This window comes from Schistocerca cancellata, chromosome 3, assembly GCF_023864275.1.
Source record: "Schistocerca cancellata isolate TAMUIC-IGC-003103 chromosome 3, iqSchCanc2.1, whole genome shotgun sequence".
Taxonomy (NCBI): Eukaryota; Metazoa; Arthropoda; class Insecta; order Orthoptera; family Acrididae; genus Schistocerca; species Schistocerca cancellata.
Window position 1 is genome coordinate 294,944,066 of NC_064628.1, and position 25,909 is coordinate 294,969,974.

Consider the following 25,909-nt stretch of genomic DNA (forward strand, 5'->3'; position numbering starts at 1 on the left):
ACTGCTCCATTCACACCATCAACAGAACAGGTTCTGCTAATGGTATATTATGCCTTCCACATTGCTGGCAATGGGTTCTACACAATGCTGGTGACTACTTTGAAGTACAGTAACAGATGCAAACATGTAAATTTTGTGTATCAGTTGTGAATAAATAGTTAAGTTCCAACCCTCGTATATAATAATAGTGTTATTATTGATTCTTCATGTTAAGAACAATAATTTTAATGTTTAATGGGTACATGACAGTAAGAAAATAGTAACAACACTTAAATATTAAGATTAGATGAAGAGATAAATGAATACTTTTATTTTTCAGCCCATATGATGCAAAGAACCCGTTTCTTGCACCAGTTAAAGTCAACAGAGAACTTCATAAGGCTGGTGATCGATCCTGCATGCATATAGAATTTGATATTGAGGGATCCAAAATGAGATACGATTCAGGTACAGTGAACATTCGGCATTTCTTTTATTAACTACATCGAATAAATCTCCCTGAATGATAAATGTGCATTACTTTATGAATACTTCTTTTATTTTGCCAAAGGTGTAACCAGGACCTGGATGGGAAGGGTGGGAAGAGGGGGGAACAAATCACTTCAGCTGAAAGGAAAACCTCATAAATACCTTTATACCAGGAAAAAACAGTTGGGTTGTAGCAGGGCAGGAAGATGTGACAGCTGAAGTTACACAAAAAAAAAATCGTAATCAGTATTCTTATTTATATTTACTTTAATTGGAATATTTTATTATAAATTTATCTACTTAGAACTGCATATCTTGTTATGTGATCCTGCCATCTATTCTTCAGCAGTACCTCTGTAGTAAAAGCTTTCAAAAACTTCTATTTTCTTCTTCTATATACTGTCCATTGTTCACATTTCATTTATGTATAAGCTTACATTGCAGGCATATAGCTTCAGAAAGATCTCCAAACACTTAAATTTATTTTAAATGTCAGCTTCTTTTAAACACTTTCCTTGCTGCTTCCTGTTTGCATTTTATATCGTCTCTTCATTGGCTGACATCAGTTATTTTGCTGCCTGAATAGTAAAACTCATGTTCTACTTTGTGTCTCATTCCTTAATTAAATTACTTCAGCATTACCTTATTTATTTCAACTACATACCAATACTCATGTATAGCTTTTGTCGTTCATCTTATAATTTCATTTCAAGACACTATCCATCCCATTCAACCACTCTTCCAAATCCTTTGCACTACTGGAATTGCTCTATGTTATCACCAAACCACAGAGAGTTTTATTTCTTCTCCCTGAACATTAATTTCCTTCCTGTGTTTCTCCTTGCTCAGGTTACAGTTTAAATAACATCAGGGATAGTCTACAACCCTGTCTCACTCTCTTTTCAAGTATTGCTCCCAGTTCATGTCCTTTGACTCTTATAACTGCAGTCTGGTTGCTGTAAAAGTTGGAGATAACCTTTCACTCCTTGTATTTTATCACTGCTACCTTCAGAAATTCAGAGAGTGTATTCCAGTCAACAGTGTCAAAAGTTTTCTCTAACTCTACAAATGCTGTAAATGTAGGTTTGCCTTTCTTCTACGTCGTAGAGTCAGTATTGCCTTGTATGTAGCTGCATCTCTGCTGAAGCCGGACTGACCTTCACCAAAGTCAGCTTCTACCATTCTTCTGTAAATTATTTGACAGTAGTTTGCAATGATGACTTATTAAACTGATGGTATAATAATATTCACACCTGTCTCCTTTGGAATAGGAATTATTGCAGTCTAAAAGAAGATAGATTGCTACTTATGTACCACAAAGATGACACACTAAGTAACAGACAGGCATAATTACGACACTTATGCATAACCTTTTGGCCACAGCATTCATCGAAAAAAGAGAAACGCACACCATTCATTCACATAAGCAAGCACACCACATTCACACATGACCGCCAACTCCAACCACTCGGGCCAGAATTATTATTATTATTATTATTATTATTATTATTATTATTATTATTGAAATCTGAAGATATTTCACCTGTCCCATATATATTGGATAGCAGGTGAAATAGTTTTGTCATGGTATGTTATTCTGTGAATATCAGTAATTCTGAGTGAATGTAGTGTACTCTAGAGGTGTTGTTTAGGCTTGTTTAGAATTCAGTGCTCTGTCAGATTCTTAAAGTGTGATCAATCTCCAATCTCATCTTCCCTTTCCATGGTGTTATCTTCAAGTTTGATTTCTTTTATATATGTCTGCCACCTTACCAGCTTTCCCCTAATTGATTATTACTGCCCACCATCTCAACTCGTGATGTTCATACAGTTCACTTGAATGATATAAAGATATTTGGGAAACACAAAAAAGCTCATTGCACTTAATTTAATATTACTCATATTATACTTATTTTTAAATTGTTGTTACAGACAAATAGATTACTCAGAGTACTTGATGCTAATAAAAATATTGTTGCAGTTTACTGGGATGGGATTATCAACTGAAGTCTTGCAATTGGACATACCTAGTAATGAACAGAATACCTATTAAGGTTTCAAACTTTTTCCTAGTGCAGTCTGGTGTATTGATGCACAAATTTCAAGAAACATTTATCTTATACTTCCGATGACAGCATGATGCTGTAATGGTATGCATGTGAGAAGGCAGATGGTGGGATGTTGCAATGTAGAAAGGAGCAGTGTACCGCATGACACTCCAGGCAATAGCAAATTCTATCACGTCTGTATATAGCATGCATTGCAAGATGCACATACTACTATTAGCAATGGTTTTCATGTTAGTTTAGGTATTGTGAGGATACTTAGCCACTATAATGTTAATTATGTATGACATTATGTAAACATGACAGAGCAAGGTATTCTCCGCCTATTCTACATGGAATGCATCACGCAGCTGACTTCTTAGTTGCACATTATTATAACACAGTCTTGGGGTCTCTCCATCCTTTAAAGATGACATTTAAATGCATGCTATGTATGGTTCATTATGAAACTGCACATTTTTATCCTGTACTGTGCAAATTTATTACCTGCATTTATGGATGATGATTTTCTATTGATATGTATAATACAGTAAGCAAAGAAAGCAGATGCAGGACAAACTGCAAAAGTGTCTTGAAAGGTAGGATTAATTGATAAATTTACCACTAAATGAGAAAATGGTCTCTGAGGACCTTAATGTCGATGCAGAGCTAAATCCTGATCTCCCTTAAAGTGGAAAAATGTCATTCATCAAGTCACCAATGCATTTTAGGTAGTGGGAATGGGGTAACAGGATGTTTCTTAATCCTTCGGTTTCTTTAAAAAGAATTTATGTGGAAGGTATCGGTTAGTTGATCTTCTTTTTAAACCTGGCTATGTTCTCCCATCTCTCCATTTTCCCATTCATTTATCTAAAAGTAATACAATCCTTTGTTATTAAAATCAGTTTCAAAATTGATATACAATAATTCTTTAAAGTGTCTAGTAGATGTTTTTTGTAACATTATGCGACATTTGTTGTGCTTGTTGCAGGTGACCATGTGGCTGTGTATCCCATGAATGATGAAGCACTTGTGAACAGGATAGGTGAACTGTTGAATATTGACTTGGACACTGTGATCACATTGACAAATACTGATGGTACGTAAACTTACATATTGTTAAAGAATTTTTCTTGTTTGTTTCAGATTTATTATTCTCATTATATTTTTCAATATTTACTTGGACCTTGATGGCTTGCCTAATATAATGAATTACATGTCAGAAAATTTTATATCCTTGTTCCTGGTCCCACCAGTGAATAGAAACCCTTTATTATCTTTACTCAGTGTAGTTGAGGGTCTCTCTTGTTACAGACATCTTACTTTCTTTATGATAAAAATAGCTTATTAAAACTTAACTGGCTTCTTAAATTGCCTTAAAGGAACTTTTCCAAATTTTTGTCTTTCCTTATTGCTAACTTGATTTAATAGTAACAATGTACCTTATGTCTGTTACAGAGGAATCGACTAAGAAGCACCCATTCCCTTGTCCTTGTTCATATCGTACAGCTCTGAGGCATTACTTGGACATCACTTCTAATCCACGCACTCACATTTTGAAGGAACTCATAGAGTATACTAAGGATCCAGAGGTAATTTTATTTTAAAATATCTGTAACACATTAATTTGAAATTATGATTAGAATTTTCTTATTACTTGCTGTGTTTTCTACATATGACATCTTTGGAAGGTGATTCTCATAGTTAATTGGAAAGCTTAGTATGGCATTTTCAAAGATTTGAATCTCTGGTTACTGGGGTACTTAAAGTTCGGTTGGGATGTTGATTCTACTTGCAGATATCAGAAATCTTAATTTTCTTTTCTTACTTCTGGCTGTGCAAATTAGCCATGATGACAAATTTCAAAAATTCTGCATGATCTAAAAATAATTTTAGCCCTGTTCAAATTTAACATAGTGGTAACTGATACCCCTGTGGGACAGTTATAGTCATAGTCAGATCAGTGTTGTTATTTCAACAGAATCTTCATGTATTAATTGTTTTATGATGCTATTACAAGGTACACAAATTTCAATGCATCTTCATTAATACTTTCTTAACAATTCTGATTTTTACATGAACTGACAAATAGATTTTGATTGTTTATGCCTTCAGAAAATGTCTTATCAGATGAGTAGTGATAATTTTTTTTATTGTGTGGCTGTCTGTCTTCATATTATCTTTGATACTGAGATGTTGCAGCACAGCCTGTTGCACCAGAAAAACATATAAAAAGCCTTCAATTTTTTATCATAAATTTTTTTCTCTCATTGCATCATTTTTAGATATGTTTTTAAAGAAGTTATTTGATTTTAAATTTTTGTCCCCTACAGTTAACTTCATCTACATCTATGTGAATACTCTGCAATTCACACTAAAGTACTGGCAGAGTTAATTGAACTTAAAGCCACTCTCAAACAAAGCATGGGGAAAACAAAAGCTTAAATCTTTCAGTGAAAGCTTTAATTTCTGTAATTTTATTATGGTTATTGTATCATCCTATGTAGGTGGTCGCCAACAAAATATGTTAGCATTCATAGGCAAAAGTTGGTGATTGCAATTTCATGAAAAGATCTCACCCCAAAGAAAAACACGTTGGTTTTAATGATTGCCATCCCAACAAGTGTACCATATTCGTGATAAGCTCATTATTATTTCACGATAATACAAAAGGTGCTATCCTTCTCTGAAATGTTTCAGTGTCCTCCATCAGTTCTATCTCGTAAGGATCCCATACCATCCAGCAGTAATCCAGAAGAGGATGTCTTGTTCAGTGAATGGACCTTTGTTGAGCTGAAGCTTCTAATTATCATATTACTTCTCACTATATCCAAACTGATCTCACTAATCACGAAAAATTAAATCAAAATTTATGTATAGGCCTATTTGGCACTGCCATTTTTTTCAAACAAGCAAAACAAAAATCCTCTTTAGGTGTTGCCACTGAACTAAATCGCCTGCACTCTGACACTACATATGAGATGAGAATTAAAATATGCCCCTTTTAATATTTCCCCACCTATTAGCATAAACATAAACTACCTTATATATCTGCCAATTCTAGTCACAACTTTATTTGATAAAAACTTGTGTAGGCCATTTTCCGTGGAGGAAGGAGTGTCTTCTAATTCACTACAGTCATTATAATAGTAACAGCCTCTGCTGATAGAGGCGGGATATTCTCTCATTTATGGTGTAGGTGCCCAGCAGCTTATGTGGTCCAGGTTATCACTAGTAGGTGGGTTTGCTATTCCCCCAGCTCTCTCGAGCAGCTTACGGTACATGCAATGTAATAATTCCAACTACAATTAATATACATTACTAGCAAACTTGACTGTGCTTTGCAATTGCTAAATATGTATGGGAATTACATATACATCCTAATCTCCTTCTCCCTCCCCCCTCAATCCATCACCCCTTCTCCCCTCTCTCTGACCTTGAGCATTGTTTATTATTGCTAATGAAACCTTGATTGGGAATTGAAGTTGGGTAAAGTGGTTAGGGTTGTTAGGGGTATATGGCATATGAGAGACTTCTCATGCTGCTGGATCTGTGAAAATAGTAGCTTCAGTAACAGTTTTTCACATAATTTTAGTATGTGAATGTATAGTAACTCCAAGTTTTGTACGAACAGATTCCTTAGTAGCAGTCTAATCATAACCCAGTATGCCACAAAACAACTTTCCTGTTTTCTGTTAAAACCAACTGCAAGAAAGAGAAAAAACAGCATTCAGTTGTTTATACAACTTTTGTTTGAAGTTATGTATAAGAAGAAAGACTATATATGGGAGAAACTATTTGTCTAATGGTTTAAATGCCCAGCTATTGAAGTTAGAACTGACTGTGAGAAAAGAAATGATACCTCACATGTTCAGAACACATCATTTTAGTTTTAACAGAGAACCTCTACAGTGTTGTTTAAAAAATATGTAGCCTGTGTCTGTCAGAACTTTCTATTTGAGTATCATGTAAAAACTTTGCAACAAATCAGTAGAGAACCTTTCAAGATTTTTGATAACAACATTAAACAATCACTTACTTTTAAATAGTAGTATAGATAAGACGAAAATTTGTCCATTGCAAAATACTGTACAGAAAAAACCACAAACATTGTTTAATTGTTGAGTTGACATTCTGAGCGGTGGAAATGCGTAATAACAAACACACTCTGAAATTGGGAGGAAAGTGGTTTCTTACACTTTTTTTGCAGTGCTTGCTGTCAGCACTTTTGTTTAGCAAGCATTATAAAAAGATCTAGCTTTTTTATGGGTTGATTACAGTTTTGGGGCATTAGCTGTTATTTGTTGGATTCAAGTGTTTTGGTATTGCTAAATCATAGGATTGCACTGGAAAAATTTTCATCTTCAGTTATCACTGGTAAACATGTCAGACACATAACAGGTCTCAAAACATTGGCTCTATTATTGGTCAGTGTTGTCCAATTACTAGAAGACATGAAAACCACCTGAAAACTCTTGTGAATGATATTGTAGACAGCTGATAAGACAGTCTGAAGAACAGAATGAATGTGTTACAATGTAACGGAAATTTCCTCTTTGAGAAGACAGAAGCGACTGATTCGCATCCAAACTCCTCTATGGAACTGTGAAACATCTTTTGCACAGAAATGACAAAGGACATGGGACCATATAGCAGTTGTTTTACTGCTGTCCCCTTGCCCCTTCTGCTCTTCCTCCTGGATTATGAGACTACATTTCTTTTGTTTACATATATTTATGTGACTTCTGCAATTCTTTTCATGATCTTATACCCTTGTAATGTTGTGTATTTTCAGCAGTGCCCATATATTTGAAGGAAAAGAATTTATTTAAAGTCTCACAAATATATGATAGTTTCAGTCTTTAAATAATTAAACATGATCGATATTGTGTTTCAAAATGAGAAGCTATTATGCTTCCTGTTTGCTGTTACATTAAGAGGAATGCAAATCCCCTCTAAGTTATTCTGAGTTGTAGGATGAATACAAATCATAATCAAAGTGTTTGTTGGCATTTTTTAAAAGGAAGAAACCCAAGATGGACTTAAACATCAAGGTCATTGGATGCTCTAATAATGATTATTACATTGCCTTTAGAGAAACTGGATGAAGGCAATAGTGTTGGATGACACCACTGTTGGTGAAAGGTCGTAGCTACTGAGGAGATAACTGTCTAATTGAAAGTTCCATCTCTGATGGTTGCTGGAAATCTTGCTCACAATTGTCAGAGGAGTATACCAAATTAGAGGTGAAGTACAACAAGGGACAAGAATGAGAAAGAAAATCTCTTGTGACCTTGTTGAAGAAATCGTCACAGAATTCACTGGCAGAATTTTGTAGAAACAATGAGAAACCTAAATCAGGGAGACAGGACATGGATTTGAACACCCTTCCAGAATAAATATGCATTATCTTGACCGCAATACCTTCTAGTTCTGCATTGACTGTTTAGTATATTAGTTTCTTGCAGTAAACTCATCAGAGTAAATCTGTATTTGAAGATGTGCTTCCTAGCCCAACAACAAATTTAAAAAAATCCCAGAAAAAAGTCCAGAGTATACATAACTTTTTCATAAATTAAGGAGGTAAAAAATTTTAAGATTCTTGGGTGATTTTATTGATGCAATCGATGTTGACAGAAATGAATTTAACCAGAAGGAACATTATGTGGTTGTTGTATTTACTTTATGAACTATACAAATGCGTGAAATTGGTGTATCACTGTATAATGATAGGAGTCTGATGCTTCATTTACAAACTGCACTGTAACTCAGTCTTTGTTTGAAATACTCCACTTCTCAAAACTGTACTGTCATGATCATGAGGGAACGTAATGAACAATGAGTGACCATTAAGATTAGACAAATGCTGTGAGATCTATATATGTTGTTCTATTGTGCAATACACTTCTAAACTGGCACTTGTAACGATGACACTCAACAATATTTCATAAAGGTAAACATCTTTATTGTCTTATGGTGTCTGTGCTCTTTTATCTTGCATGTAAGAGAACCTGTTAACTGTATTAAGTTTACTTTTGACTGCTAGTGGAAGTCTTTCAGTTAATTATCAGATATTTAAAATAAATTTTCTTCTTTTTCAGGAACAAGAGAAACTGAAGCTAATGTCAAGCACATCTCCTGAAGGAAAGTCATTGTACAATCAATGGATAATTAAAGACAACCGTAACATTGTTCATATACTGGAAGATCTGCCCTCTTGCAAACCCGCTCTTGATCACTTGTGTGAACTGCTTCCCCGCCTGCAGGCGAGATACTACTCCATTTCATCATCTCCAAAGGTACATGAGCTATATTTACATACTCTTGTAATAAAGATGCAGTTGAATCTTAATGGTGTGTTCAAACTGTATCTTTAGTTAAGATCAAAATTCAGGTAGAACACTACTAGCAGTGAAGAGTAGAAAAATTCATGTTACAGTCCTGATCTGGATAAAGTTTTAGCTCCTTAATCACTAATTTCAATACACTGTATCCTGTGGAATGAACATTTGACTAGGAGATTATTTATTATACCTGCATAATATTGATAAATTCTGAATTGTCCATGAGACATCCTTAGAACCCCAGAATAACACTCTCTTCCTTTTGATATAAGTACTGATGTGGTTGAAATAATGCCAAAATGCAAAGGAATCAATCACAAGTTTCAAACAACTTGTGGCAGCTCATCCTGATAGTCTAATATTGCAGCTGTTTCTTATTCAGTCACATGATGCGTTCCATACTTTCCTTATGTGTTCAGCTTTATGTTGTTTCTATCTTTTTGTCAATTGTGGTTAACAAGACTCTCATTCCACTCTCTCCTATTTCTTGATTTACTCATTCTTCAATCATTCCTTGTAAAATGTAGGTAAATCAAATTTGCGAGCACAGTTCTTCCACTGCAGTTGTCTTTTGGGTTTTGCCTGATCGAACATTGTACTACATCTAGTTTTCTTCCTTCTCATCCATTTTTACCACTCTGTATCATTCACCCAACATGTCATGTTTGTAACTGTATTAACTGCTTCTGAACATGGAGTGTTAAGTTCCCTATCCTTTTTGGTATGGTAGTAAAGTATTATTTGGCAGCTGGACTGTGCACCTAAAACTTGTGTGTGGTGCATTATAAATAAAGTGCATGGGTGTACACAGTCTCTGGAGGATGAGACTGGTTCATCAAAGTCGTGCATCTTTGCAATAGTTTACAGTTAAGCCACGGGCCATTCCACTTCTGCACAACACCTGCAGTTTCACTACACTACTTGTATGGAAAGTGTGCTAAATAGTATTCTGCAATTTATGGGCATACTTGCATTATATTCTGAAAGTGCTCCTCCCAAATTGTTTAGCTACACTTTGGCTTGGCTGCTGGTACATCAATATATTTAGAAGTGTGGTGACCATTGGCAGACCATTATTGGAGTGAGGTTCCAAGTTCGATTATTGAAATCCTATTATATTTCAGTCAGTCCTGACATGGTTGAATAGACATAAATTTTAGTTTGTTTGTCTGTTTATGTTACAAAAATATTTAAGAGTTTATGCTATTGTTGGTCTGGCTGTATAGTAAGAGTGCATATACACTGAAGAGCCAAAGAAACTGGTACACCTGCCTAATTGATGTAGGGCCCCCATAAGCACGCAGAGGTGCTGCAACATGACGTGGCGTGGACTCTACTAAACCAATGTCTGAAGTAATGTTGGAGGGAACTGACCCCATGAATCCTGCAGTCGGTCCATAAATGTGTAGGAGTATGAGGGGGTGCAGATCTCTTCTGAACAGCACATTACAAGGCATGCCAGATATGCTCAATAATGTTCATGTCTGGGAAGTTTGGTAGCCAGTGGACAATGGGGTTTTGTATTGTTCTGCTGGAATTGCCCAAGTCAGTCGGAGGCACAATGGGCATGAATGGTTGCAGGTGATCAGAAAGGATGCGTACATACATGTCACCTGTCAGTCATATTTAGGCATGTCATGTGTCCCATATCACTCAAACTGCACACGCCTGAGACCATTACAGAGCCTCCTCCAGCTTGAAAAATCCCCTGCTGACATGCAGGGTCCATGGCTTCATAAGATTGTCTCCATACCCGTATGTGTCTATCTGCTCAATACAATTTGAAACGAGACTCGTCCAACCAGGAAACATGTTTCCAGTCATCAACAGTCCAATGTCGGTGTTGATGGGCCCAGGCGAGGCATAAAGCTTTTCGTCATGCAGTTATCAAGGGTACACGAGTGGGCCTTTGGCTCCAAAAGCCCATATCGATGACGTTTCATTGAATGGTTTGCACGCTGACACTTGTTGATGGCCCAGCTTTAAAATCTGCAGCAATGTGCTGAAAGATTACACTTCTGTCATGTTGATCCCCACTTCATCACTACCTCGGAGATGCTGTGTCCAATCACTCGTGTGCCGACTGTAACACCACATTGAAACTCACTTAAATCGTGATAACCTTCCATTGTAGCTGCAGTAACTGATCTAACAACTGTGCCATACACTCGTTGTCTTGTATAGGGATTGCCGACTGCAGCTCCATATTCTGCCTGTTTGGATATCTCTGTATTTGAATATGCATGCCTATACCAGTTTTTTTGGTGCTTCAGTGCATATTTCTCCTACAATCAGTCACTTTCTATACGTCAAATCATACTAGAATACACTTACCTAAAATACATCACGTGTTTCTACACTGTTATCAGAATATTTAAACCATACTTTGTACTTAATAGTAACACCATGGTACTTACGTAGACTTGCCTGGCTTACTCTGACCTGGACTGCTAGTGCTTAGTCAGTGACAAAGCTAAGAATGTGTCAACAATGCCCAGTTGCATTCAACACTGTGGGTGCATAACTTCAGATGTTCAAGGCTAAGGCTACATAAGAATGACAAAATGCTCACACGCTGACATTTCTGTAAGTCTGCCATAAAAGGAAAAACTGAAGTAGTTTTGGTATTATATTACTGCCTGATCATTGACAAAATTTGATACTTTCACATTTTACAGATTGATATCTTTACTCAGAGGGCTGAATCTCTTTTCATTATTCATCATAGTAATTATGCTGCATGAAACTAAATAAATAACTGCACAAAATTTGGGGACAGGTCATTTGTGGCACACCAAATTCCATCCCTTCACATCCAGAACTGTGTGGCTATATAAAGTGTCACATTTCATAAATGATAAAATACCAAATGTTTTAGTGCAGACACATGAGTCTATAAATTACACAATGGGTTTTTGTCCAAATTTTCATTTACAAACAAAGAGTGGGAAATAAACAAATAGGATATGAAACTGACCAGTCTAGTTTTGCAAAGAAATATTTAGTTACTTGAAAGTAATCAGGTAGTTAAGAAAAACTTGGTGGTTTTAGGGAACATTTAAATATTTCACAAACAATTGCTGCTGGCTATGAAAATGAAGTGTCAAAAAGTTCATCTCTTCAAGGCCTAGCTATTTTGTACATAAAATGATACATTGTTGTGATATTAAAGTGCCAAAACGGCTTCCTTTCAATCATATATTAAATGTAAGACTTTTTGGGAACAGAAGATGCTAGGAAAGCAAACAAGGTGTCAGTACCCCCCAGGGTCTCAGCATTTGGTTGCTGGTTTTGGGCTTGGTGACCCCAGGTTCCTGAGCTCTGGACTGGTAAACGCCATCAGTCCTCTGTTACCATAAACTCCAGGCATGCTTCAGCAACCACTGTGTGGTGCAGTGGTGGAATGTTGTGTGCTTTGGAGAACGTGGATTTGCTTCACTGCCTGGACCGCAAGGAAGGTACACACATCTATAAGAAACCCCTCAGCATCAAGGTGTGCGTGCCATCCCCCAAGTTGTATAAAGATTGCTCAGTCATGCAGGGCTCTGCCTTGGTCAAGGGTTGTTTTCCTAGCATCTCATGAGATCCCTATGGAATGGTCCCATCAAACTACTACTACTACTGATGGGATGGGTGTATTCTCAGGTAGTACCTACACCCACTCATCAAAGAGAGCTCAGTTGTTCAATCCTCCCAAAAAGAAGTTGCAGAATTATATAAAAGAGCATTAGTGTGCCATAACACTTTCATTGTAATGAAGAGAACAGGGGAAATCTTTGAGATGGTCTCCCCTTTCTATATTCACAAAGCATTGGAAAGTATTGCTGGGTCCCTAAAAAGTGTCAGACGACTTTGTAATGGAACACTTCTAGCTGAAACAGCGACTCATATGTGCCTTCTGACCTCGGGTCAGATGACACACTTTTCCACAGCTACAGTGTCTTTTTCAGCCATTGACCTTTGTTTTTGTTTCCCAGCTACTGCAGACTCAGTTCAGTGGGAAGTGGCTATTTTTGAACAAAAGGATTGTGCAGAGAAGATGGTGACCCATATCACTTGTGAGATCCAGTGGGCTGCCACAGAGTCCACCCCCAGTCTAGTAACCATCTCAGATGATGGCCTGTACCTTTGTGAATGATAACTGTCGATTGGCAATCAGAGCCAGACAAACAGCTCTGCGGAACTTCAAACTCCATCCAACTTCAGAAAAACCTTCAGGTTTTCAAATCTGTATGAGAATGGAAGAGGGCTTCCTAGAAGGACTTCCATTAATCGATCCACTTCCACTGAGCAAGTTTGAGAATCAATAAGGTGGATTTCAGGCAAGGACAGTGCACATCCCCTTACAGCCTTCTTGGTGGATGTGCCAGAAGATATGGCTCAGATCTTAGCCGAACACTTTTTTGCTGGCACTACATCATCCATACAAGCTCCTGCTTTTCAGGTGTTCCATAGGACTGCAGAGATGAGGGAACTCGCATTTCGTCTCACACAATGAGGAAGTCTACAAGCTTCCATTTTCCATGTGGGAACTGGAATCAGCTCTGCCTGCAGCCAGAGACACTGTTCCAGGACCTGGTGAGATTCATTATGCCATGCTTCGTCATCTGTGCTCTGAAGTGAAAGGACAGCTCCTCTCTTGTTTCAATCAGATCAGGTTTGATGGACAGTACCCCAAAACTTGGAAGGAGGCAATATTAATTCCATTCTGGAAATCGGGAAAGGACTGAATTGCTCCAAACAGTTACCAGAGTGTGGCCCTTGATCATATGGTTGACTGCCACTTCATCTGGATGCTTGAATCCTGAAATCACCTGAGCTGCTCCCAGTACGGTTTCAGGCGCTACTGTTCCACCCTTGACAACTTAGTTCTACTGGAGATTGTGATACAGGGTTCCTACTTATGCTGAAACCATTTGGTTTGTGTTTTTTTTTGACCATGAAAAAGTATAAGACACTACCTGGAGGTACTACAACCTTTGCCAACTTCGTGAAAGGGGACTACATGGTCGCCTGCCACTTCTTATCCAATCCTTTCTTGAGGACTGGTGTTTTCAATATTGCTTTGGCGATGCCTTGTCTGACTGCTATGTTCCAGACAATGGGATCCCCCGAGGCAGTGTACTCGGTGTCACATTGTTTGCCATCACTATCAATGGAATTTCCTCCGCAGTCAGAAGCCCTGTCAAATGCTCTTTGTTTGTAGATGACTTTACAATCTTCTACTCTTCCTCTGATCTTACAATGATGATGAGGCAGCTTCAGCTGACCATTAGAAGGCTGGAAACCTGGGCCAGGACAACTGGTTTTAGGTTCTCACCAGAGAAGACTACATATGTCAATTTTAACTGTGCTCGTTGAAGTTTTAACCAACCAGTGCTCACAGTGGGGAACAATATTTTAAGTTTTTAAGAAACTGTGTGCTTTTTGGGTTTATTATTTGACTCCCAGTTAACCCTGCTCCCACACCTGAAAGACCTATATACAAAGGGCTTAAAGTAATTGAATATTTTGAAATGGGCTTAGCGGAAAAACATGGGGAGCTGACAGGTCCCGCCTCCTACAGTTTTATAGGGCATTTGGTCGATCACATTTAGATTATGGCAACGTGGTCTATACGTCAACTCATATTTCCTACCTCAAGACGTTAGACGCTATCCACCATGAGAGCATTCGTATATCGGCTGGAGCCTTTCGGACCAGCCCAGTTTAGAGTCTGTGTGCAGAGGCTTGTGAACCATCACTCTGGATTTGGCACTGTATTCTTTTGGCTCAACAGGCATTGAAAATCTCAGCATCACCTCAGTCATTGTCATTTAGAGCAGTGGTCCAACCTGCCTTTGAATGGCTGTTCAGGAGTCGGCCCCATGTGACCAAGCCATTTGGGATACATGCTGTTGACTGTCTCAAGGATCTGGATCTATCAGACCTCCAAATACACATCTGGGGATGCAACCCTTTGCTACCTTGGTGTCTTCAGAGCCTAAAGTTATTTCAAACTTGACAATGCCTTTGAATCGTGTAAAACGAATAAGATACATCAAATATTTCTCTAATATATTTTATTCCTTACTTTTAGAAAAAGCAATTTGTAAAATATTTGACCTTCTATTTATGCAGACTATTTAGGTTAACTGAAACACTTGGAATTAACATTGATTGCTGATGAATTATGTTCTCAACAATCAAAAATCAGTAACACTTCTTGGTTGTTCAGTGTGTTTTATTAGGAATTTAATGTGTATGATACACCCCTGGAAATTGAAATAAGAACACCGTGAATTCATTGTCCCAGGAAGGGGAAACTTTGACACATTCCTGGGGTCAGATACATCACATGATCACACTGACAGAACCACAGGCACATAGACACAGGCAATAGAGCATGCACAATGTCGGCACTAGTACAGTGTATATCCACCTTTCGCAGCAATGCAGGCTGCTATTCTCCCATGGAGACGATCGTAGAGATGCTGGATGTAGTCCTGTGGAACGGCTTGCCATGCCATTTCCACCTGGCGCATCAGTTGGACCAGCGTTCGTGCTGGACATGCAGACCGCGTGAGACGACGCTTCATCCAGTCCCAAACATGCTCAATGGGGGACAGATCTGGAGATCTTGCTGGCCAGGGTAGTTGACTTACACCTTCTAGAGCACGTTGGGTGGCACGGGATACATGCGGACGTGCATTGTCCTGTTGGAACAGCAAGTTCCCTTGCCGGTCTAGGAATGCTAGAACGATGGGTTCGATGACGGTTTGGATGTACCGTGCACTATTCAGTGTCCCCTCGACGATCACCAGTGGTGTACGGCCAGTGTAGGAGATCGCTCCCCACACCATGATGCCGGGTGTTGGCCCTGTGTGCCTCGGTCGTATGCAGTCCTGATTGTGGCGCTCACCTGCACGGCGCCAAACACGCATACGACCATCATTGGCATCAAGGCAGAAGCGACTCTCATCGCTGAAGACGACACGTCTCCATTCGTCCCTCCATTCACGCCTGTCGCGACACCATTGGAGGCGGGCTGCACGATGTTGGGGCGTGAGCGGAAGACGGCCTAACGGTGTGCGGGACCGTAGCCCAGCTTCATGGAGACGGTTGTGAATGGTCCTCGCCGATACCCCAGGAGCAACAGTGTCCCTAATTTGCTGGGAAGTGGCGGTGCGGTCCCCTACGGTACTGCGTAGGATCCTACGGTCTTGGCGTGCATCCGTGCGTCGCTGCGGTCCGGTTCCAGGTCGACGAGCACGTGCACCTTCCGCCGACCACTGGCGACAACATCGATGTACTGTGGAGACCTCACGCCCCACGTGTTGAGCAATTCGGTGGTACGTCCACCCGGCCTCCCGCATGCCCACTATACGCCCTCGCTCAAAGTCCGTCAACTGCACATACGGTTCACGTCCACGCTGTCGCGGCATGCTACCAGTGTTAAAGACTGCGATGGAGCTCCGTATGCCACGGCAAACTGGCTGACACTGACGGCGGCGGTGCACAAATGCTGCGCAGCTAGCGCCATTCGACGGCCAACACCGCGGTTCCTGGTGTGTCCGCTGTGCCGTGCGTGTGATCATTGCTTGTACAGCCCTCTCGCAGTGTCCGGAGCAAGTATGGTGGTTCTGACACACTGGTGTCAATGTGTTCTTTTTTCCATTTCCAGGAGTGTAATAATATAAAAATATCCTCTGGCAAATGAAGCATATGAAAGTGATAAAAGAAGGAAGATGTGAGTTAAAGTAAAACTGATTTCTAGAGAAAGATACATTGTACAATTGAAAAATTAATATGTGCAAGTACATCACAGGAAGTATGTATCCAATTACCAATAAGTTAACAAGTCTGACCACGGATAAAACTATTTTTCATTTATTTCATACACTTGCAGCTTCATGTAATCATAATTTAATTCTTTATTTGTATCACATTCCTGCTAGTTCATTATGATATTAATAACTACTGTGTGCTCTTCTAGGTGTATCCAAATTCAGTGCATGTGACAGCAGTGTTGGTGGATTATACGACACCTACTGGCCGCCACAACAAGGGTGTTGCAACAAGTTGGCTGAAGAAGAAGCAACCAAAAGAAGATTTTACGCCCACTACTCCAATCTACATTAGAAGATCACAGTTCAGGTAATAGTGCAAATGCTTAATCTGGCTCTAGTGAAATTAGCATTGTATGGTTCTTTTTTAATCTGTTCCAAAGCAACTGGATGCCTGTTCACTGCTTAATGATGTAGTTACATCTCTTGTTTTAGGTCTCGTAACTGGTTAAATAAAAATTAACATGAGGACTTGTGCTTGAATGTGATTTGGGTTAAATTTATCTGTAAAACATTCCAACTAACTTCTGTTACTGCTGCTGCTTGATTGTCAAGGCAGCTGAAATTGTTCTGTGGGAATAAGCAATCACACAATTAACTAAAATATTCACATTTCACTTCAGTATCTCACCTTGTAGTCTTCTTTTGAATGTAAATAGTTACTTTATAACTGCAGCAAAGAGATAAGTTTACATAGGAAATCGCAGACATAGAAAACAAAATTCTCCTTTAACCTTATGACTGAACATTCTTCAGCAACAACTGAGACGACTTGAGATAAGTATATTGGTTTTTCTGGCTACATGGTATTGGTTTTTCTGGCTACATGGTAACCATCTTACTGCACTGTACTCCATATATAGAACACAAAGGGAGAGCTGATGTAAGACATAAACTGGGGAAGGGGTAAAATACCGATTTACAAATTGGTAGCCAAAAGATAAAACTTCGCCAAGTAGCGTCTAGATTCAGTGTTCTTATTATTATTGGCAATATGCATCTGCAGCAGTTGATCCTTTCACATACACTTAGTTTTTATTTTCCAATTTTGCTCATTACTTTGCCTCTTTTAAAGAAAAGCTATACTAGTTAATGATGGCATAGACAATAAATATATTCAGAAAACCCAGTCAAGGTGACACAGTGATTTAGCTGATGGTCACTTTCAGGGGGAATAGTGTTCAAATTGGGGTTCAAATCACTGTCTACTGACCCAGATTAAGGTTTTCTGTAGTTTTCATAAATTGATTTGGATGAAGGGATAGGTCCTTGGGATAGGTCCTTTGAAGAAGACACTGCCGATTTCAGAACCTCTTCCTTATTCAATCAGAGATTGTGCCCAGTCTCTGATGACCTTGTTGTCAGTAGGAAGTTAAACTGTAATCTTTCTTAATTACTTTCTGGCTTATTTTGTATTAATGTTACAGCCATATCAATCCTCATTTGTTATGCGGTTGGGCTCTTTGTATGTGATTTTGTTCTTCTGTTTGAAGTCTCTCCTGTTTGTAACTGAACTAAACAAATATTTCTGACTATCTAAGGAAAGCAGATTGTGCGTATTATATTTTTCTACAGTGAACTGACATTATTCCAGTGCCTGGATAAGTTAGTCAAAAAGCTCAATTCTACCTGATTTGTACTTGCAAATATCTCACATTGTGTTAACTTGGGGATGGGATTGCTATTGTACTTTGCATACTTTGACTCGGAAATGTCCAATGGCATTATATTTTGAGGCAGTGTAACAGAGGTCAAAAATTATTACCATACAGTAGTCTGCAGTACGTGTGCAATGTAAATCAAATAAAGATCTGGCAGATGCATTTCAGGGACTTTGGGGTTCTTACAATCATGTGCCAGTATACAGGGTGTTCCATTTATGTGTTGAGTGCATGTACAGCACAGTAGATAGCAGGCAGAAGGGCACTTTTGCCCTGTGAATGAGACGCTGTGTTGCCTCACTGCTACTGCAGTACTAAATTAAAAATATATGCAAATAAATTTTGTACTCACCCATGTCATACAAGGAGGTCCTGGAACTGCGTGCCATAGTTTTCATCACATTTCTGATATCTACTCAAGAAATTATTCATCACACAATGTAATTCTCTTTGAGAAATAGAATTAATTGACTTGCAGATCTTATTGTTGAGTTTCTGTAACGTCTGTGGATTTGTTGTGTGCACTTTATCCTTTAGTGCCCCCTCAAATGGAAAACACACAGAGTTGAATTGGGAATACGCTTGGGCCAGATATTGTTGCTAATGACTCTGGCATGGAACACATAGTGAATTATGTTCAAATTGGCTGTATGAGCCCTTGTCAAAACCTACGGAAAAAATGCAAAGCTTCATACTCTTGCACTTATTTAATTAAAAGTTGTTGCAAAATCTTTTGCACTTATTTTTCACTTTTAACTGTGTTATTAAAAAAACTGGACCTATTATTCTGTCAGCACTAACTGCACACCACAATCCTATTTTTTGATCATGAAGTGCTTCAGTGGAATAGGTCTGTCAGTGCTCCAATTCTGAGAGTTTTGAAAATTGACATACTCTTGTATATGGAACCAAGCCTTGTCTGAAAACAGAAGAGGTGAGGATCCATTTCACCATCATGCACTTGTTTCAACACACATTCGCAAGATATAACCCTGTGCACAGAATCACCAGGTTTAAGTACTTGCACTGATGTTACTTTATATGGCCTTAGCCCAAGTAACTTAGTTGTTCTTGGAACAGATGTGTAAGAAATTTGGATTTGCTATGAAAGACATCTGAGAGACTTAATAATGCAATTTTCCAGGCATTATGCAATGTCATAAAGATTAACTTCTGTGACCACTGTACGATGTCATTTACACTTCTTGTCATGAAAACTTCCCATATCATAAAGTTTATTCATTAATTTGTGAATTGCATCACAACTCGTATTTCAAACACCTGGCAATCTCTGTTCAAACAATCTCTGGACAGTAAGACTGAACTCCGTACATGCATACAGATTGTAAATGAACACTCATTGTGGAATGGAACAATTTGGTCTTCCCATTGCTGCATTCATAGACTTCACTGTTACACCCATGATGTTTGTTTTACTGCAGGCTGAAGGGGTTCGCAGTGCAGTATTGAGAGGGAGACATGGAACCCATTCGACCAGGCTATGTGGTTCCGGTGCATGATGAACACAACCCCATGCACACGGTCATCACATAAATGGATACACTGTATTTACCTCCTAATGATATTTGTAATTAATGGTTAGCTAGTGAATTTAACATTAATTGTAAAATTAACAGCCACCATGCTTAAATTAAGAATGCTTCTGTAGACTTCGCATTCCTGCCCACTACTTTGAATGGAGTTTTATGTTCTGGTTCAAAAGCCATTAACAGGTTGCTGGCAAATATCAAGGGTACCAACTGATTGGAAAAAAAACTGAAGGTAATTCAACTTTCAAGAATAGTTGTTAGAACTTTTTTATGCTAAGGCATTGACCTTTATAGAAAACAATAATCACCTCTATAAATTCTGCCTGCTTAGCTGAGTGGTAATGGGTCTGCCTGCCATGCAGTGGGTTTGATTCCTGGCCAGGTTGGAGATTTTCTCTGCTTGTGGACTGGGTGTTGTTGTCCACATCATCACTTCATTGTTACCAACACGCAAGTCACCCAATGTGGCATCACCTGAAATAAGACTTGCAACTCGTTGGCCAAACTTCCCTAGTTGGGGCCTCCCAGCCATCAATGCCACACGATCATTTCATTTACCTCCATAAAAATTGTTCCGGCGTAGACACAAACACCGGAATGAAGAGGTGGCATGCAAGAGCAGAGAAGGTGATGAAAAAAGGACAGCCAATGGTGCGCATAATCGGATGGTGCCGCACCAGGCACGCCCCCTGCAGCAAGTGAATATATCCGCAGCTCCTGCTAGCCTCGGCTGCCTAGATCAGCCCAAGCCTGCAGTGTGTTTAGTGCTTCACTATCAGACTGTATTGTTTTGATGCCGGCTCTCTAGCAACATTGGCTATAGTCAAGTTAAGTATTGTCAATTTGCTTTCTGGGAATAAAACTCCTAATGTTATTTGACTGAATTGTTGTATAGCATTCCGAGAACACTGCATCCCATAGGCACCCTATTAGTGATGAGTGGGACAAGACACCATTAAAATAATTATGGATTCTACAAATAGATATCATGTGAAACTCGGCTGACTCTGTTCCTCCATGAGCACCAGAAGATGATGTGTAACAACAGCCAAGTTAATTTCATCATCCTAAACTTCCAGAATGCACTCGGTACAATTACACACTGCAATGTAGTGAACAAAATAAAAGTTTAAGTCATTACTGGCTGAAATTTGTAACTGAATTAATGACTTCCTAGAAGACAGAATTTGACAGGAAAGAACATTGAAATAATGGAAGATTGCAGAGAGAAATGCAGGATGACCTGCAGAGGATAGACAACAAAAGCAAGGATTTGCTTTTTGGCACTGAATGTTAAATAAGCAAAGAGATCCATTGCTTTTCAATTATGCTATTAACTATAAATCACTGAGAGAAAAGTAACAGCCATAAAATACCTAGGACTAATGATCGAGTGACCTGGAGTGGAACAACTCCTAGCTGTAGGAAAAGCAGAGGGTCAGGCTGAGGTTCAGTGGAGAAAGTGACTTACAAAATATTTGTAGACTAATTCTTGAGTACAAACAACCCTGTCGGAGGAATATCCACAACTGAGCATTGTACCAGAGGTTGAAAATACTGCTGCAGTTGTAAGGTTCTATTATTTAGAACACGACCAGTTTCAGGCTCTTATACGTCCATCTTCAGGTGTTATAACTTAGTGCTGTGACCCCAGGTGCCATGGTGGACAAGTACAGAACATAGTGTATTGCCAGTGAACGTGCTCTGCGCACGCTGGTAATTCACCACATCCTGTACTTATCCACCGTGATGCTCGGGGTCACAGCATGAAGTTACACCACCTGAAGATGGGCGTATAGGAACCTGAAACCAGTAATATTCTAAATAAAAGAACCTTTAAACCTCTGGTAATTCTTGAGTATTGCTCATCAGACTGAGACCCTTACCAGGCTGAATTAATAGAACAGATAGAGAAGATCAACGATGAGTGACATTTAATACATACTCTTTTGATCTGGATGAGTGTTATGGAGGTGCTCCACAAACTTCACTGCAAGAGGGGCATCATGCATCACAGAGATTTACTGTTGAAATTGTGTGAATGTACATTCCAAGAAGAATCAGGAAACTATTACTTCCACTTGCTTCATTCCTGAAATAACCACAAAGAATATCTGAGAAATTAGATCTTACTTGCAGTTGTTCTTCCCATTATCATTCACAAATAAAACAAGGAAAGGAAGGTTGGGGAGGAGGGGGGACGATATGGTACCAGTAACACCATCCACCACACCACACACTCTAAGGTGGACATGGTGTATAGATTTAGATACAGAAATTTATCAGAATATTTGGACTCGTGTGGGTTTTTTTTTCCCCCCCTTCTTCTGGTTAACACATGTGTTCATATTAAAGTTGTAACTTTTCCATCTTTCTAATCAATAAAATGAAGCAAATACGTGTGTGTGTGTGTGTGTGTGTGTGTGTGTGTGTGTGTGTTATTAACTTGTTTTGTGTGTTCTGAAAACTTAGTTATGATTTTATAATGTCCCTATTGTCAACTCAATGCTTAAGGGGTACAGTGAGTAGTTACTTTTAATCCTCGTCTTGTCTGTATTCCTCCCAGGACATTTTAATATTATTTTAATGCATATTGTCAGTCACTCCAGATCCTTAAGGCTTCCTTTGATGATGAGATTTATGGAATGAATGAATGAATGAATGAAGCAAGCAATCAATTAATCTGATTATAAATTCTTCTCTAAAAGCTAGTTTTTCCATTTATTTGGAAAAAATATAAAATTTTGTCAAGTGCTAATTTCCACCAGCCCCTCATTTCTCATACTGAGTGAATATTAACTATAAAATGAGTCTGCAGGAATTATTGCTAAAACTGTTGCTTCCTAGTGAGATGGAGCTCTGTCATTCACAGTTTAAATTTGATGGAACAAACCATAACAGTTTATCAGTCACGGATTCTGTAGAGTTGTTTCATTGGTCTTTAGCCCCAGAGAACTCAGAAGCTTTTCAGTCTCTTGGCTACTGAAATCATTAAGTTTTTCATTCATGTCTGTATTGATCTGAAAGAATTATTCATGTCTGTATTTCTTTGCAGGCTGCCAACAAGAACTCAGACACCCATTATAATGATTGGTCCAGGGACAGGTCTGGCACCTTTCCGTGGGTTTATTCAAGAACGGCATCTTTCAAAAAAAGAAGGTAGAGCCACTTACCTGTTATTGTTGATATTTTTGTTTATCTGCTATGGTTAACCTGCAATTAATAACTACTGAAAGTTGCTTTTGCTAGAATGGTAGCTTATGTGGTATAGAAGTTGAACTAGATGGTGATAAATAAAAGCATTGATGTTCACATATAGTGCTGACAGGAAAGCAGTACACACACAGATACTATGAATACTGAAGTTGAGGTGTCCAAAATGGGAATTCCAGTCTTTCATGATGTGTGAGGTTACATGAAAGATTACCAGTAAAATTTCAAAACTTGCATCGATGAGCAAATCATGGGTTGACTCACCCTTAAGTGTTGCATTTCAATACTTCAAGATGCAATATAGAGAGGTTTGGATTCACCCTAGCACATTGTCACACAGGCTGGTAATCGGCAACTGGGCACGATAACTTCTCGTAATATTGGCATGAGAAAAATTGATAAAAGGAGTCGTTAGGCATTAAGAACCACACCTATGGAGAATGTAAAATATTGGTATTATTGTGGCTGCATTATCTTTCATGTTCTAATACAGGACATAGAGTACCTTTGCTTTGCAGCCATCCCACCTGGTACGCCTGTGTGCTTGTCTCCTGCAGCTTTTCAAAAGAGAATATTTGATTTTGATATTGAAACAGATTCCCATTTGTCAGAATGTGTGCTTCAGGTTCACCATGTGCAACTTACTATTACTCATATTAACTTTTTTTAACACAGAATATTGATATTTGGATTATTTTACAGGGAAGCCAGTTGGTGACACTATACTGTATTTTGGCTGTCGTAAGAAATCTGAAGATTTTATCTATCAAGATGAACTGGAACAGTATGTCAATGATGGTTCACTTAAGGTATGGATCATAGTTTGACCACAGGGGGTTTTATACTGCATTAATTGTGGGTATAGTGCTGAGCAAATTGAATCAGTCAGGTTGCTCAATTTTGATTAACTGTTCGCAGATGTATGTTGCATTCTCAAGAGACCAAGCAGAGAAAGTCTATGTTACCCACCTACTACAGAAGAACAAAGATGAAATCTGGAGTATCATTGGAGAAAACAATGGGCACTTATATGTTTGTGGGTAGGTAATCCTGAACATTATATTTTGAGAATACGGGTATAAATTTGTTATAAAAAGTGATTACAGGCATTTCTTTTTGTCATTTACAGAGATGCAAAGAATATGGCACGCGATGTGCATGACATTGTTGTGAAAGTTGTCATGGAAAAAGGAAACATGTCAGAGTCAGAAGCTATGGCCTATGTGAAGAAGATGGAGAACCAGAAAAGATACTCTTCAGATGTATGGAGCTGAAGCTGCTGGTTCAGAAGTCAAGGCATGTGATATCACTACAGAAAGCACAGATGAAATGAACTGTGACATTCCCATGAGAATCATTTTCGTTTCCATAAAGTGGCAGTGTCTGCAGCATTTTCGTTTTGTAAAATGTTGAAACTGCAAAGATTTTCATCAGTCTGGACAGACATTTATGTGATCATTTTAATGTGAAACTACAATTATTTTTTTATGAAGAGAGACTTTGTATTTATAGTAAATAGATGTGAATTGTTAATCATGTGCAACTTTAAACCTGCGAAAGCCTCTTTGTCTATACTGCAGAAATTCAAACCTCACCATTTAGTTTTTTGTGCAAGGTTCCATAATGAAATTTGTGTTGTTTGACAGAATAAGAAGGCACAAGTTTTCAAAATGAATTTCATGAGGTTTGACAGAGTAATGATGATACTCAATTTCTTTGTAATAATTCTGGCCCTGTGCTCACAATTTTCTAGTTCAGGTGACTGGAAAAATATCTCACAAAGGCAGCTGTGATCTATAGTCTTTATATCAAATTGCTTTTATATAAATTTCAAATCTTTAGATTCCTGGCTTGTTTGACATATTTTGCATAGATAACTGTGATATATTTTGCAGCATTCTTTGTCTAAACAGTTTTGCCTTAAGCCAAGATCACACCAGTCTACTGTTTTAAGTATCACTGTAAGTTATTCCCTTGAGTACGGTAACTATTGAATAAGAAATGTTTTAATATTTGATCAAATGTAAAAAAGAAAAATGTTGATCCAGAAATAATCTGGGTGCTAAAATATTTATGTGAAATTCACTGGAAGTGATATTTAAAGTATTAAAGTATTGTTTAAAATAAGTCTTTATGCTAATGTTTTATTTTCCTTATAGTATTGCCATCCAAATAAATTATATTGAAACTTTTTGTGCACATGCCAGTATTCCAGTTTACAAGAGTGACACTGTTGGAGAGATGATGATGCACTAGAAGGATCAGTTGACAAAACAGTAAAATAGAACAAGGCAGCATAATATTAAAATTTTCATCTGTTTACTGAAAATTTAAATTTATATCATTTATAAGAAAACAACCACACATCAAAAATGAAATTAGCCTGTTAACGGACTTTTAAAGATTTCACTTCATATACTAAAACATGATACCATAAGTTTAGAACATAAGTGTGCAACAATGGTGACACCTTCGTGTAATGCAACAGATAGTTTTTGAGGGAAAAAATTTTTATTTAGGGTGAAAAATGATGTACACCACAAAACAACTGTTGTTTCTTGGAGTACTTTCTTCTTATGCAATTACTAATTCTGGCATTTAGTTTTATGTGAACTGTTGGAGTAGAAAATGTACACACCTTATGTAATAGGTAATATTTAAAGGTAGTTTAGCACAAAAGGAAAAAGTCCATTTATTTAAGTATTAATTTGTCAAGAGATATTCGGTCCGTCAAGCCCTGTTTCAAGTAAGTATGGGGGTGGGGGTGGGGGGAAATCAGGGCCTACAGCCAGCAATCTGTGT

The 25,909-nt window shown here is 38.3% G+C and overlaps 1 protein-coding gene across 1 annotated transcript in view; it reads left to right on the forward strand.

Annotated features, from left to right (window-relative positions):
• Window positions 1-25,234, forward strand: part of LOC126174994 (NADPH--cytochrome P450 reductase) — a 210,567-nt gene extending 185,333 nt beyond the window's left edge. Inside the window, exons 7-15 of the mRNA XM_049921477.1 lie at window positions 320-447; window positions 3,505-3,612; window positions 3,972-4,105; window positions 8,615-8,812; window positions 16,833-16,993; window positions 22,950-23,053; window positions 23,810-23,916; window positions 24,026-24,147; window positions 24,237-25,234. Of these exons, the coding sequence (XP_049777434.1) occupies window positions 320-447; window positions 3,505-3,612; window positions 3,972-4,105; window positions 8,615-8,812; window positions 16,833-16,993; window positions 22,950-23,053; window positions 23,810-23,916; window positions 24,026-24,147; window positions 24,237-24,381 (1,207 nt within the window). The 3' untranslated portion in view covers window positions 24,382-25,234. The remainder of the gene's footprint in view (window positions 1-319; window positions 448-3,504; window positions 3,613-3,971; window positions 4,106-8,614; window positions 8,813-16,832; window positions 16,994-22,949; window positions 23,054-23,809; window positions 23,917-24,025; window positions 24,148-24,236) is intronic.
• The last annotated feature ends 675 nt before the right edge of the window (window positions 25,235-25,909 follow it).